We start from the raw sequence: 14,847 nt of genomic DNA, 5'->3' as shown, positions 1-14,847 counted from the left end.
TGGGGAGCCAGCCCACACTCTGTAAGACATTCAGCACAATGGTGAAATACCATAAAGCGCTACAATCAGTATGAAAAAAACATTATTATGCAATTATGCATGCATATCATTTTCTAAAATCGAGTGACCCTCATTCTCTCTCCCACAACTTGACTTTGAACATACAAGCTTCCTTGAGAATGAGAAGGAATACACTTTGCCCTTTGAGCTGAGAGAAGTTTCCCTCTTGGCTTCACCTTAGCAAGCACATTTTGAGGGGGGGGTGTAAAAATCGAGGCACCGAGGATGAGGCACTCGCTCACATCCACCTGTGTCAGGGACTGAGGGGGAATGGTGATAGCCCCAGGTGGTTGGAGGCAGGGAATAGGCTGGAGCAATGCATAATTAACTATGGGGATTTGCACTCAAGGCAATCCTCCTGCCTCAGTCTCCCAAATGCTGGGATTACAGGTAGGACACACGGCACTTGATTTCTGTGGTGCTCTAACAGATGTTCCGCCTTGGAGATGGGGTGGGTGCAGTGAGCTGATGACTAAACAGAGAATGACAGAATCCTGGGGAAAGGGTACTGATGCAGGCTGTGGGTGCAAACAACTGGACCATCCATTTCCCCATCTGTGAAATTCAGACTTAGCATTCATTTCTCAGGAGCCTCAGAAAGACCCATTTAACAGACAGGCAAGCTGAGGCCCAGAGCACAGGCATGCGAAGGCTCACCACTGTTGTAGCAGGCCCAGGACAAGGCCCTGCAGCTCCCCAGCCTCAGTCCTTTCTCTTTTCCCACTACAGTGGTCACTTCTCAGGCCTCCTGGTCTGGACCAGTCTCCCCGGCCAAGGTCTCCTGGGAGGAATTACAGGAAGTGGAAGACTCAGCCCCAGCCCAGTCCCCAGGCCCCACTGATAGCTGGGTTGCTTCCCAGGAGGGCAGATGTGTTGCATAAGCTTCTCTTTGGCTTGGGCAGGAGGTGGGCACTGGAAGAAGATGCCAGAAGGTTGGGTAGCCTCACCTGAGGGATTTAAATGGCCATTGCCCTCTCTGGGCATCCACTTAGGGAAAGCATCCTGGCAAGGTTGGGTGAAAGTGGGGAACAGAGGGCTGAGCGCAGTTTATCTTCCCAGAGGGCCATGGTCCATGCACCGCACTTCTCTGACCTCAGGCTCCATTGCCTGCCCCACAGGCTCTAAGGCTGAACAGGCAGGAGCTGCCCAGCACACCTGATGGGCCTAGCACCCTATAGGTATGCTACCCTCCCACAGATGTGCAAGCCCTGTGGCTTTCATTGTGGGAAAGCTCCCTGTCAGGTGGGAGTCCTTGCTATACAGGGTACTACCCCCTCCCTCACTGCTCTGGACTGGAACACCCCCCCCCCGCCCCATCATGGCTACTAGCAGGGCAGGGCAGTCAGACATGATGTCTGTGTGATAAACAGAAACGATTTTACAGCCAGGCAGTGGTGGTGCACACCTTTAGTTCCAGCACTTGGGAGGCAGAGGCAGGCGGATCTCTAAGCTTGAGGGCCAGCCTGGTCTACAGAATGAGTTCCAGGACAGCCAGGGCTGCACAGAGAAACCCAGTCTTGAAAAACAAAAACAAACTAATAAAAAAGAAAGAAAGAAAGAAAGAAAGAAAGAAAGAAGGAAAAAGGAAAGAAAGAAAGAAAGAGAGAGAGAGAGAGAGAGAGAGAGAGAGAGAGAGAAAGAAAGGAAGGGAGAGAGAGAGAGAGAGGAAGGAAGAGAGGGAGGGAGGGAGGGAGGGAGAAAGGAAGGAAGGAAGGAAGGAAGGAAGGAAGGAAGGAAGGAAGGAAGGAAGGAAGGAAGGAAGGAAGATGATTTCACCTCTCTGGACCCAGGATTCTGTCTAATATAAGAATGGCAGTGCCCACCTGGGGCACATTGTTCAGATGGTGACCCTAAAGCTTTTGTCATGCACATGTCTCATCTTGGGGCCTTTCTCAGCTATTCCTAGCATGCAAGTGAATGAGTGTGTGTGTGTGCGTGTGTGTGCGTGTGTGTGTGTGTGTGTGACATTTAGCCCAGTCACTATATGACCTTAACTCCTGATCTTCTTGCTTCCATCTCCAAACGCAAGGATTATAGGTGCACCGCCACATCCAGTCTTGTTTTTTTGTTAATTTACATTGTGAGCACATGTCATAGCATGTAGGTTCTGGTGACTGAGATCAGTTTGTCAAGCTGGTTATCAAGTGACTTTACCGGCTGAGCCATCTCAACAAGCCCTATCTAAGTTTTTGTTGTTGTTATTTTGTTTTGATTTGCTTTTTTAGACAGGGTTTCTCTGTGTAACTTTGGAGCCTGTCCTGGAACTCGCTCAGTAGACCAGGCTGGCCTCTAACTCACAGAGATCCACCTGCTTCTGCCTCCGAGTTCTGGGATTAAAGGCGTGCGCCGCCACCACTTGGTGAGGTTTTTTTTTTTTATATAGTGAGGTGTTTTTTTTTTTTTTTTTAATATGGTGGTGTTCTAGGCAAACACCCTACCAACTGAGCCACAAGGCTAGTTCTACTGTGTGTGTGTGCATGTGTGCGTGTGTCTGTGCATGTGTGTGTTCTTACCTGTAGATTCACAACAAGCCTGTCCAGGGTCCTAAATGCTGCACTCCCTCAGACCGTGTCCATGATACTGGTCCTCGGGGTCACACGCCAAGTCTCCCAGTACGGCTTTGTGCTGACTGGGAGTGATGGTGAAGGCACTGGGGAGGGGAGCATGGAAAGAGTTGGTGAGCATGGTAGTGACAGATCTTCCTCCTGCCAAAGCCTCTCTTGCAAGCAGTGCGAGTGGGAAGAGGAGAGATGTGGAGCTTCGGTAAGTGGGAAGGGTGCTGGGACCACGGAGAAGACAGTCAGGCCCTTGGTTCATCTGTTCCATGTCCACAGGTTCAGAGGGTGGCTGCCCTGCTCAAGAACCCACACAGTGGGAGGCCTCAAGCCCATCGATGGTTCTTCCCACTCTATCCTGCCCACCTCTCTGACATTTGGAGTTTTTCCTGGTCAGCGAAGTGTTTCCTAGCGTCTTCTCACATGAAGAAGAGGGGAACAGAAATGAAGGCGTGGGATCCAGAGACACACTTAGCCTCTTTCACACTCTCAGCAGCTCTAGTGTAAGGTCAATACTGAGACCCAGAGAAGGGAGCCCGGGACAGCATGTCTCCACACCCCAAACCATCAACAATGTTAGCCCAGAGCTATCCAGATTAACAGGTGAGAGGGGCCCTACTTCTCATGAGTTCTCATGAGTTCCAACCCAGGAGGTTGACAGGGGTCGGCCCAGAGCCTTTTTCCACCTCCCAGGCCCCAGCAGAGCTTTGGCAGTCGGGACTCAGTTTTTAGCCAAGTGCCTGTCTATGACTGTGCCTTCTGGGGATGAGCGGGACCCCAGAGAGGGCGTAGGCCAGCAGCCGCTGTGCTAACCGTCCCGCCCATCGGCGTGGGGACGTGGGAAGCTCCGCTTCCTGACTCCTCGCCCGCTCCTGGCCGCCCCGCCACGTCACCGCGCGGCTGAGTGTGCGCGCGGCGGGAGCGCGCGCGGGGAGGCGCGGCACCGGCCTGGGACACCGCGAGGCGCGGGGACGGGGACGTGGCAGCGCCCGGCGCTCCGAAAAGTTCCCTGGAAGTTCCCCGCGGGACGCGGCGCAGGAAGCGGCGGGCGGGACCATGAACGTGTTCCGAATCCTCGGAGACTTGAGCCACCTCCTTGCCATGTTCCTGCTCCTGGTCAAGATCTGGAGGTCCAAGAGCTGCGCCGGTGAGCGGCGCCCGGGCGGGGCGGGACGGGACCAGGGTGGGAACTCGGGCTCTGAGTGAACCACGCGCGCGCGCATCCAAAAACTTTGGTGAAGTTGTTCCACATCAGAGGATCCGGGGGATTATGCGGGAGCGTGACTTCCGCTTCCACGGATACTACTACCGCACCTTCCTCGCCCCATCCTTCACCCCAAGGTGGCAATGTCACTGCTACTGGACAAAGACTGGGGCGGGAGGGGGGGCAGACCCTCCCCCTCACTAGGAGAGAAGAGCGTATATTTAGAAAGTGCCCTAGTGGTGGTGTCTTTCCTTTGCCTTCGACTCCCCAAGGAGGACCTTCCGTTTCCTGCATGCTAGTGACACCAGCCTGGCGCGGGGGTGTGGAGCTGGCCCTGAGTGGAGATGGGAGCTATTGGAGGGGCTTCCTGTTTGGCCAGAGGTCTGGCTGTCTTGCTGCCTTACTGGGGTTGGGAGAAGTTTCCAGGCTGGTTGATGATTGCAGTCCCACTTGGCGCAGTGAAAAACTGCCCGCTGTCTTTCAGCTTTCTTTGTCCTTAGAGCCCCTGCCTGTATTAGGGATGCAGACAGGGGCTTTGGGGTGAGCTCAGACTCCACCAGAGCTGGGGAAGCAGAGAACAGCTGAGCGCTACGTGGAGGAAGGGGATGGGCAGGGTGTGTGCCCAGAAGCAGAGAACAGAATTGAGAACGCTAGTGCAAATACATAGAAGCCACAGGGCATAGGGCGGATCCTGGAAAGGACACACACGGGGGTCGGGGGTGGGGGGAAGATCCAGAAGGTAGGGTGGTCCGGAGGTGAACGGCTTTACCCATCATGCTTGGGATCCAAGACTGAGAAAGCCATGAAAGGTTTTGAAGCAGAGCGAGAGGAGCAGCAGGTCTCTCCAGGTCTGGCTCAGGGCACCTGGGGACTGGAGGCCCAAAAGGGAAGTCACTTGGACCTGTGCCGTGCTTCAGAGAATGCCAGGGGCAGGAAGAGGGGTGGGGGCTGCTACCCTCCTGAGCACTGTGCCCTGAAACCCCACTGCCCTGCCGTGGGTTGCTGGCCTACTGCAAGACCAGCAAAAAGGACCAGTGAGGTCAAATCAGTAAGTGGTGTGGCTCCCTAACCTTAGTAAGTGCTGTGGGCAAAAGAAAAATGGCAGGCGGTGCCAGGTGGGAGTGCTGGAGACACTGGCCACTGTCTTGCTGTGTTATGTAGTCTAGGGTCTCTTGTGTAACCTGGGGTCTCTGTTTTCCCATCAGTCAGAGGGACAGGAGGCTACTCTGACTGGTTAACCCTTTAGAGACAGGCTCAGACTCACAGTGTCCCTTTTTCTTCTGGGCTCTGGATGGGGATGGTGTTTGTGGAAATCAGTGTTTTTGTTGTTTTGTTTTGGGTTTTTTGTTTTTGTTTTTAGGTTTTTAAAATATAATTTTATTTTTTAATTGATTTTATTGAGCTCTATGCTTTTCTTCCTGCTCCTCCCCCCACCTCTCCTCTTCCTTTCAACCCTCTCCAATGGTCCCCATGCTCCCAATTTACTCAGTAACTCTTGTCTTTTTCTACTTCCCATGTAGGTTAGATTCATGTATGCCTCTCTTAGGGTCTTCATTGTTGTCTAGGTTCTCTGGGATTGAGATTTGTAGGCTGGTTTTCTTTGCTTTATGTTTAAAAACCACTTATGAGTGAATACATATGATATTTGTCTTTCTGGGTCTGGGTTACCTCACTCAAAATGATGTTTTCTAGCTCCTCCATTTCAAGCTGCCATTATTTTTTTCAGCTGTGTAGTACTCCATTGTGTAAATGTTCCACATTTTCCTCATCCATTCTTCGGTTAAGGAACATTTAGGTTGTTTCCAGGTTCTGCCTATGACAAACAAAGCTGCTATGAACATAGTTGAGGACGTGTCCTTGTGGCACGGTGGAGCGTCCTTTGGATATATACCCAAAAGTGGTATTACTGGGTCTTGAAGAAGGTTGTTTCCTAATTTTCTGAGAAATCACCACACTGACATCCAAAGGAGCTGTACCAGCTTGCATTCCCACCAACAATGCAGAAGTGTTCCCTTTTCCCCACAACCTCTCCAACATAAGTTGTCATCAGTGTTTTTGATCTTGGCCATTCTTACAGGTATAAGATGGAATCGCAGAGTTGTTTTGCTTTCTTTGAGTAATTTGGGAGCATGGGGACCTTGGGGAAGGGTTGAAGGGGGGAGGGGAGAGGCAGGGAGGGGAGCAGAGACAAATGTAGAGCTCAATAAATATCAATAAAATATGTAAAAAAAATCAGAAAATAAAATAATAAAAAGCATAAAAGGAAATGTCACCGTGGCTGGGTGGTGGTGACAGACTCCTTTAATCCCAGCATTCAGAAGTAGGCAGATGTCTGTGAGTTTAAGGACAGCCTGGTCTACAGAGCAAGTTCCAGGACAGCCATGACTGCACAGAGAAACCCTGTCTCGAAAAACAAAACAAACAGAAGGTGACTCTGTCCCAGGACTGTCAGCCCCACCAGAAGTGTTAGGTAGGCGGTGTGGACATAGGAAAGAAAAGACACTACGTGGGTCACACTGCCCAGTCTGCTCACTTGGAATATAATCTAAACGTATTGATAGACTGGACCGACCGTGACAAGAGCCAGGGCAGAGGGTGGCCCAGGCTACAACTGGGATAAGGTTTTGTGTCTTTTAAGGACATTTGGAAGCCACTTACACACTTTAAGCAGAAATTTATTTTAAAATAACCCTTGAAGCCAGGCAGAGGTGGTGCACACCTTTAATCTCAACACTCGGGAGACAGATACTGGCAGATCTCTGGGAGTTCCAGGCCAGCCTGGTCTACAGAACGAGTAAGCTAGGACTGTTACACAGAGAAACCGTGTCTCGGAAAACCCAATACATACATACATACATACATACATACATACATACATACATACATACAGTAGCTCTTGAGTTTCTGGATGGAGACTGGAAATGGAGGACTAGTGGCCAGCAATGAAAGATTCTGAGAGACCAATCCATGAGGCCCTGAAGTGACATAGTTAGGCTGTCAGAGCTGCAGAGCAGAGGGGAGTAGGCTAAGGGATGCTGAAGGGATGTGAGAGAGGGGGCTGGAGAGGAGAGGAAGGGAGGGAGGCCCAAGGGTAGCTGTGAGTTCTGGGGCTTGAGAGCTAAGGGTTGGAGGGCTGTTTACCAAGAAGGGGTGGAGGAGGCTGAGGGGAGAGAGCTTTGTGTTAAGCTGACTTTGGGGTCCTCGTGAGATTGTCCTGAAAAATGGAGGAGACAGGTGAACGAATGTACAGGCCAAAACTGAGAGGAGAGGAGGGTTCAGATGTGGAGGGTCCCTAGTGTTATGTGTGAGTGTGTGTGTGTGTGTGCAAAATAAATAGTATTTTATTATATTTATTTGTTCTTTTTATGTGTATATGTGTGTACCTGAGTCTATGTATATGTACCACGTGCTTGCATTGATAGTGGCGGTCAGAAGAGGGCAGCAGATCTCCCGCCCAGGCTGGTCTTGAACTCACAGAGATCCACCTGCCTCTGCCTCCTGAGTGCTGGGATTAAAGGAGTGCGCCACCACCACCTGGCAAATAATTCCTTTTAAAAAAAGAAAGACAGACAGATCGTGGAGCTGGGCATGGTGGTGGTATATGCCTGTAGCTGCAGCACTGAAGAGCAGAGGCAGGGAGAGGTGCTAAAAGCTTGAGGCCCGCCTTTTCTTTTTTTGACTAATTAATTAATTATTTCGAGACCCTGGCTGACCTTGAACTCAAAAGGGGTTAAAGACAAGCGCCACCACACCTGCAAGCCAGCCTATTCTAGACAGCAAGCTCCAGGCCAGTCAGGACCATACAGCAAGACCCCGTCCCAAAAGAGGGAAAGAAAAAAGAAACAAGAGTGGAGAATAAGACACGGTTCGTGATGACTCCATGCACCTGGGTCATGCTCAGGCACACACAGCTGTGGCCCGGGGTCCGTGACTCCATGCACCTGGGTCATGCTCAGGCACACACAGTGAGCCGTGGCCCGGGGTCTGTGACTCCATGCACCTGGGTCATGCTCAGGCACACACAGCTGTGGCCCGGGGTCTGTGACTCCAGCACCTGGGTCATACGCAGGCACTCAAGCACACAGTGAGCCGTGGCCCGAGCTCCGTGCTCTCGGGCTTCTTTTGCATGTACCATTTGGTGTTGATTATTTACTAACTGCAGTGTTGGGACTGAACCCAGGGCCTTGCACATGCTTGACAAGTGCTCTGTCACTGAGTTGCACCCCTCATTTTCATATTATAATGAGTAAAAATAGGCATAACCTTTGTGAGTAGGAAAAGGCCTTTACAAATTTGTGCATTTTGGAAAAGAGAGTGCTGCTGGCCCGCACCTTCATCTGCTTGCTTGTCTCCCTGGTGAATCAGCACCTGGAGTCAGTGCCTTGTTCTCCCAGGATGGAGCTCTGGGGTTGTCACTGGAGCTCTGGGGGTGGCACACAGAACAGCCTCAACACCCCCACCCAGGCGACTCACACTACGCCCGCGTCCTCCACTGAGAAGCACCAAGGTGGCGCACGCAGGGTGACTGGGAACGTAGTGTTCGAATCTTTATTTGGAGACAGAGCACAGCTCAACAGAGGCACAGGGACTCTAGTGACTTAGAGCTGGGCAGGGACAGCCGTACCTGGCGCCTGGGAGGCCACCCTGATGCTATCTTCTCACGGTCTCTTGCTCGCCCTGCACAGGCATCTCTGGGAAGAGCCAGATCCTGTTCGCTCTGGTTTTCACCACCAGGTACCTGGACCTCTTCTCCAACTTCATCTCCATCTACAACACAGTGATGAAGGTGAGAGCGCACGTGCGGGCTGCGGGAGTGCTGGGAAGTTTCAGGCCAGGGCTGAAGCTGTCGCACCTGCCTTGCTGCCCAGGGCCTTTCAGGGATGGGTCTCTCAGTACTGTCTCCTCAGGGCCAAGGTGGTCCTTGCACTTAGCTCAGAGGGGTGACTGTGAAGGTCATCGAGGTCGCAAATTTAAATGTGAGGCACGTTATCATGACACACTCTTGTAATATCAGCATTGGGGAAGCAGGGAGGCAGGAGGGTTTGCTGCAAGTTCAAGGCCAGACTGGTCTACATACCTTGTTCCAGGGCTACACAATGAGACAGTGTCTCAAAAGACCCCCCCACACACATATTCCCTAAAACTAGCCGTAACACAGAATGGTTAAACAAATAAATCAGATATTTGTTTATTGGATTCTGGACATTTGGTGACTTGATTTGACCACAAGCGTGTTCTGCCTCTTCTGTGCCAGACTCTTGGGGACACTCAAGGCTCTTGGATCCTGAGGGGAACGCCATAGGCAAATGAGAACACTGGTTAGGGATGGGGCTAAGCAAAGTATTAGAATCTTACATTAATTGATGTTTTCTTTTAAAAAAGTTGTGAAGAGTTATCTGATAGAGGATGGCTGGGTAGCTACCTCAGAGAGTGTGCACAGGAGCTGAGGAGTAAGCCGAGGTGTGTGTGTGAGGAGAGATTAACCTTGAGATTAGAGGACAAGCACCCAACAAAACGCATAGCCAGGGCAAAGGCCCCTAGAGGCAGGAACAAGCTGGCCTCTTGGGAGAAGCATTGTTATGAGGCTGAAGCAGTGGGAACCCTGTGGGATTGCTGTAGGGAGATGGGCCAAGGGGGTACTGGGCAAGGAGTGCCAAGGGGCTCAAGTTGGTTGCAGGGACCAGAGGCTTCCACAGTGCAGTGGTTTGCAGGTGAGGCCGTTTTCTCACTTCCTCTGCCACGCCTCATCTCTTTGCCATGGAGTGTTGCCTGCTTTGGGGATGAAGATTCTCACCAGCCCTCCTGGCTCTGAGGCACATACATCAGAGGTAAGAACAGATTGCTAGTCAGCCAAGTGGGGTGCAGTTGCTCGCAGGCAACAGTGTGGGTGACTTGGGCAAAGCCAGAGTTGTACCACTCTTATTACAGAACATCTGGATGTGAGCAGTCTGGGGTGGGATTGGCAGCCCCACAGATTCCTAGGCTCCCTTTTAACTCCTTGCTCTGCCGTCCTTAGTGTGGCCAGGACTCGTGGGCATGTAAGCTAGACAGTTGTTCAGCAGCGCATCACACTGCTTAGCCTCTGCAGTTGCCATCTTGAAATTCCTAGTTGTAAACAAAGGGCCTCACCTTTTCATTTGGCAGTGGGTCTGTACGGTTGTGTGGCTGACTACTGACTAGTCATGCACATATCTATCCTCAGTTACATGGTTACAAAACAAAGTGTGTACTGTAGCTCCTAAGGCAGATGGGGATTGGTGGCACAGGAAGGTATCTGACAGCTAGGTAAGTTGTTTTTTTTTTTTTTTTTTTTAATAATAAGATGGTCTTACCGTGTAGTCTTGGGGGCCTGGAACTCACAGAAATCCACCAGTCTCCTAAGTGCTGCAATCACACCACCATGCCTGGCTTGATTTAGGTTGGTTTATTTTTCATTGTTTTGGTTTTTTGAGACAGGGTTTCTCTGTGTAACTAGCTCTGTAGACCAGGCTGGCATCGAACTCACAGAGATCCGCCCGCTCTTGCCTTCCCAGTGCTGTAATTAAAGGTGAGCACCACCACAGCCCAGCTTTAGTTTTTAAAGATTTACTTGTATTTTCTATGTATGCCTGTTTGCCTGTATGTATGTGCACCACATATATGCAGGGTACAGAGGCCAGAAGGCGTTGCATTCCCTGAAACTGGAGTTCAAGCCCATTGTGAGCTAGCTGGGAGCCACACTTGGGTTCTCTGCAAGAGCAGGAAGTGCTCACCGCCTCTCTCCAGCCTCCTGTTCTTGGTTTGGAAAGAGGATCTTACCACATAATAAAGGCTGGCCTTGAACTTGAAGTCAGCCTGCCTCAGCCCCCTATAACTGGGATTATGGAGAAAGCTCATTTTGTTGAATTGCTGGTTTTTTATTTTTTGAGACAGGATCTCTCTACACAGCCTTGACTGTCCTGGAACTCACTCTGTAGACCAGGCTGTCCTTGAACTTACAGAGATCCGCCTGCCTCCTGATTAAAGGCACGTGCTACCATCGCCTGGCACAGAGATCTTTGTGTCTCTGTAGACCAGGCTGGCCTCGAACTCACAGAGATCACCTGTCTCTGCCTACCGAGTGCTGGGATTAAAGGTGTGTGATACCGCCACCCAACTGGAGAAAGCTTTTTAAATAGTTTATTTAGAATCTAAAGTGACTGAGATGGAGGATGGTGAGTTCTAGACTGGCCCGAGTGTAAGAAGGTGCAATGAATAAAGATGCCTGCCATTAAGTCTGATGATCTGAGCTGGATCCCCAGAACCCATATGGTAGGAGAGAACTAATTACCACATATTATCCTTTGACATCTATATGCACACCTCAGCATGTATTTGTGCCCATACACACACACACACACACACACACACACACACACACACACACACACACGACTTTCAAAAGACAAAACGAATAGCTGGGTGTAGTGGTGCACACTTTTAATCCCAGCACTCTGGGTCAGAGGCAGGCAGATTTCTATGAGTTCGAGGATAGCGTGGTCTACAAAGCAAGTTCCAGGATAGCCAGAGCTGTTACACAGAGAAACCCTGTCTCAAACAAACAAACAAAACAAAAAACCCAAAGCCTGAGAATTCTACCCCGGGATTCCTACCTACTCTGGAAATCCTGTTTTGGTTGAGTGCGTTATCTGAAGCCCTAGTTCTGCTTGCTCACGTGTGGGGTAGGAATGTCTTATGTCTATCTTGCAGGGTGACTGTGGAAATTCCAAGAGATGTTCTGGCACACCAAAGGGAATCCTCTGACTCAGGAACATCCTTTGGGCTCAGCACTAGTAGGGGGAGTGGAAGATGTTGTCACCTGTGAAGCATTTGAACTGTGTGATTTTGGGTCTGGGGTCTTACATCACCCTGTCCTTAGAGTCATTGTCCACTTAGTTCATTCCTCTGCAGACCCAGCCTTGTGTGGCAGGATGAAGCGTCTAGTCTGGAATGGAATGGAGAGACGGTCATCATTTTCTTTTCCCTCCCTCACTAATCTTAGCTGGAGCATTCAGAGGAGAGGCCTACCCATGAATCCTACAAGAGTAGGGCAGTTGGACTCACACGTCTTCACAGAGCATGTGATCTCATGCTATAGGTTGTGGTGACAGCATGCCATTCTAGTGACGTTTAAGTGATTGCATTCTCTATGCCAGTGTAGTCTAGTGCCAGTGAGCAGCATTAGCACCACCCAGGAAGTTGTTAGAAACACAAATTCCAAGACTGTCAAGACCTACAGAAGAGATCCTGGGGATGGCATCAGAGATGCCATTGTGACTAATGCAATCCTCCAGCTCACAAAGCCAGGGGCCCCAGAAATTCTCTCTCTCTCTCTCTCTCTCTCTCTCTCCCTCCCCCCCCTCTATCACACACACACACACACACACACACACCTCTCACACACACATGTTGGGGGACCATAGCATATTGGCCCTCTGGGTTACAGAGATCATAGCTTATGACCATTAAGAAATGATGTCCAAGCTGGGCGATGGTGGCGCACGCCTTTAATCCCAGCACTCGGGAGGCAGAGGCAGGCGGATCTCTGTGAGTTCGAGACCAGCCTGGTCTACAGAGCTAGTTCCAGGACAGGCTCCAAAACCACAGAGAAACCCTGTCTCGAAAAAACCAAAAAAAAAAAAAAAAGAAATGTCCATTTCTCCCTAGGTTGTTTTCCTCCTCTGTGCCTATGTCACTGTGTACATGATCTATTGGAAGTTCCGGAAAACATTTGACATGGAGAATGACACGTTCCGGCTGGAGTTCCTCCTGGTCCCAGTGATCGGCCTTTCCTTTCTGGTGAACTACAGTAATGCACCAATGGAGGTGAGTCTGACCCCAAGGCCCAGCCGTCTGGGCCTGTCTACATCATTCACCCCCATCCCCAGGCAAGGGGCACATCGGCTGAGTCAGAGGTTCCATGGTAAGCTGGTGGCAACCCTGCTTCTGTTGCAGTCCAGGCTGCCTATAACTCAGCAGGCCTGAGCTTCGAGAGACAAGCATCTCTGGAGGTCCTATGCTTACCGACACACTGTGGCCTAAATTGTGACTTATCAACTGTGCAGTCTATTAAAACTATGTTTTGTGGATGTTTGCGCTGTGGTAAAACAGACCTTAAACACCCGAGTTTGTATTTCCATAGGAGGCAATGGAAAGCTACTAAAGTTCAGGCTGGGGACACTATGGGTAGAGTGCTTACCTAGCATGCATCCGGCCTTGAGTTCTATCCCCAACACTAAAAAGCCACAAATGAGTTCCTAAACTTGGTGTGGTGAAGCATGGCTGTAACTCCAGCCCTTCCTTGGGAGGCAGTTAACTCAAAGCCTACCTAGGTTACACTGGGACCCTGAATGAGTGATTGTGTGACAAACTGTTTTCTCCAACAAAGTTCACTACACATGGGTCCTCCAAAGCAAGGACCTTGGCAGCCCTCTGCTTCTCTGACAGGTCCTCTGGACCTTCTCCATCTATTTGGAGTCAGTGGCCATCCTGCCGCAGCTCTTCATGATCAGCAAGACCGGAGAGGCGGAGACCATCACCACTCACTACCTGTTCTTCCTGGGACTGTATCGGGCACTCTATCTAGCCAACTGGATCTGGCGGTACCAGACAGAGAATTTCTATGATCAGATCTCCGTGGTGTCTGGAGTAGTACAAACCATCTTTTATTGTGACTTCTTCTACTTGTATGTGACCAGAGGTAGGGACTGGTGCTAAGTCATTATGCATTCTATGGTATTCCAGCTGATGAGTCAAGGCCAAGGCTCATCCCTTCTGGAGCTTATTTGGATGGGGGAGGCACAGAACAATGGGAACCATACTTGTGTACAGATGTGAACTGGAGGACTTTTGACAAACCTGGTCATGCATAAGCTCCAAAATGGGCCTTGGAAAGTTATAAACCTTGAAAGGCAAACCAACTAAATTCATACAGGGCCGAGGGGGTTTGCTAGTACATCACCAGAGCCATCTTCAATCAACCCAGTAATTGCCATGCAGGGAGGGTCGTGAGGGTGAAGAGATAGTTTATGGGAGTGGAGGGATGAATTGAAGCCAATTGCTAAAATGTACAACTATGTAAGGAAGGAGCACAGTAGCCAAAATTGAGCCAAAAGGGCATAGAGCCCATGGCTAACCTGAAATGGAAACTTGTGATAACTTGATCCGCAAACAACTTTTTTTATTTTCAACACAGGGTTTCTCTGTAGCTTTTTGGTTCCTGTCCTGGAACTAGCTCTTCTAGACCAGGCTGGCCTTGAACTGAGATCCACCTGCCTCTGCCACCCGAATGCTGGGATTAAAGGCGTGTGCCACCACCGCCCGGCCCCGCAAACAGCTTTTAAGAGGCATGGTGTGGTACAGACGGGCTAATGAAACTCACAGAAGGAGGGGGATGAAACAATACTTTTCTAAGTATAGCATGATCTCTAACTTCATCTTCCTTTTCTTCTAGTCCTTAAAGGAAAGAAGTTAAGCCTACCAATGCCAGTCTGAAGAGATGGGCCACCCTGTAAGGCATCCAGAGCAAACTATTTGGACTGTTCTCCTTGATGACTTAATGTTAAACAATTGGTGTGAATTTGAGCAAAGCACTGGCCGAACTTCCCATCTCACCATCAACAGCTGGACCTCCTTTAGAGACACCACGGATGTAATGAGGCCTCACAATGGCGAGTAAATTAAGGAGCAGTTAAGATACCCCCCTCCACGAATGACCAAATATTGCTCCTTTGACTAGAGGAAGGCTCATGCCAAGGAACAGGTAGATCCATTCAGTTCCTTCCTAGGTCAGTGCAGAACAAGACCCTGGGTGTGTGCATATCTTGTCACTCAACTGGCTTCCACATTGCAGCTTCCACTCATCTCAGTTGCCTAGGTGGATACCGTGACCATCCAACTGTGATTCAGATTCAACCCCACTCTCCCCTCCCTCCCAGTTTGAGGTGCTAATTAGGGTGCTTAGTCACTCAATCTCCCAATATTTTCTAAGTTTTGATGTAATAAAAAATT

At 50.2% G+C, this 14,847-nt stretch overlaps 1 protein-coding gene across 1 annotated transcript; it reads left to right on the top strand.

Moving 5' to 3' along the window:
• Positions 1–3,515: 3,515 nt before the first annotated feature.
• Kdelr3 (KDEL endoplasmic reticulum protein retention receptor 3) lies at positions 3,516–14,839 on the top strand. The gene is made up of 5 exons (XM_057791343.1): positions 3,516–3,762; positions 8,505–8,605; positions 12,505–12,663; positions 13,285–13,537; positions 14,291–14,839. Exons 1-5 carry the CDS (start codon positions 3,672–3,674, stop codon positions 14,329–14,331), a joined length of 645 nt encoding a protein of 214 aa, XP_057647326.1. The 5' UTR covers positions 3,516–3,671; the 3' UTR covers positions 14,332–14,839.
• Positions 14,840–14,847: the final 8 nt, after the last annotated feature.

This window comes from Chionomys nivalis, chromosome 17 (assembly GCF_950005125.1).
Source record: "Chionomys nivalis chromosome 17, mChiNiv1.1, whole genome shotgun sequence".
In the NCBI taxonomy this organism is placed as follows: Eukaryota; Metazoa; Chordata; class Mammalia; order Rodentia; family Cricetidae; genus Chionomys; species Chionomys nivalis.
This window is presented reverse-complemented; position numbering and strand designations above follow the sequence as displayed.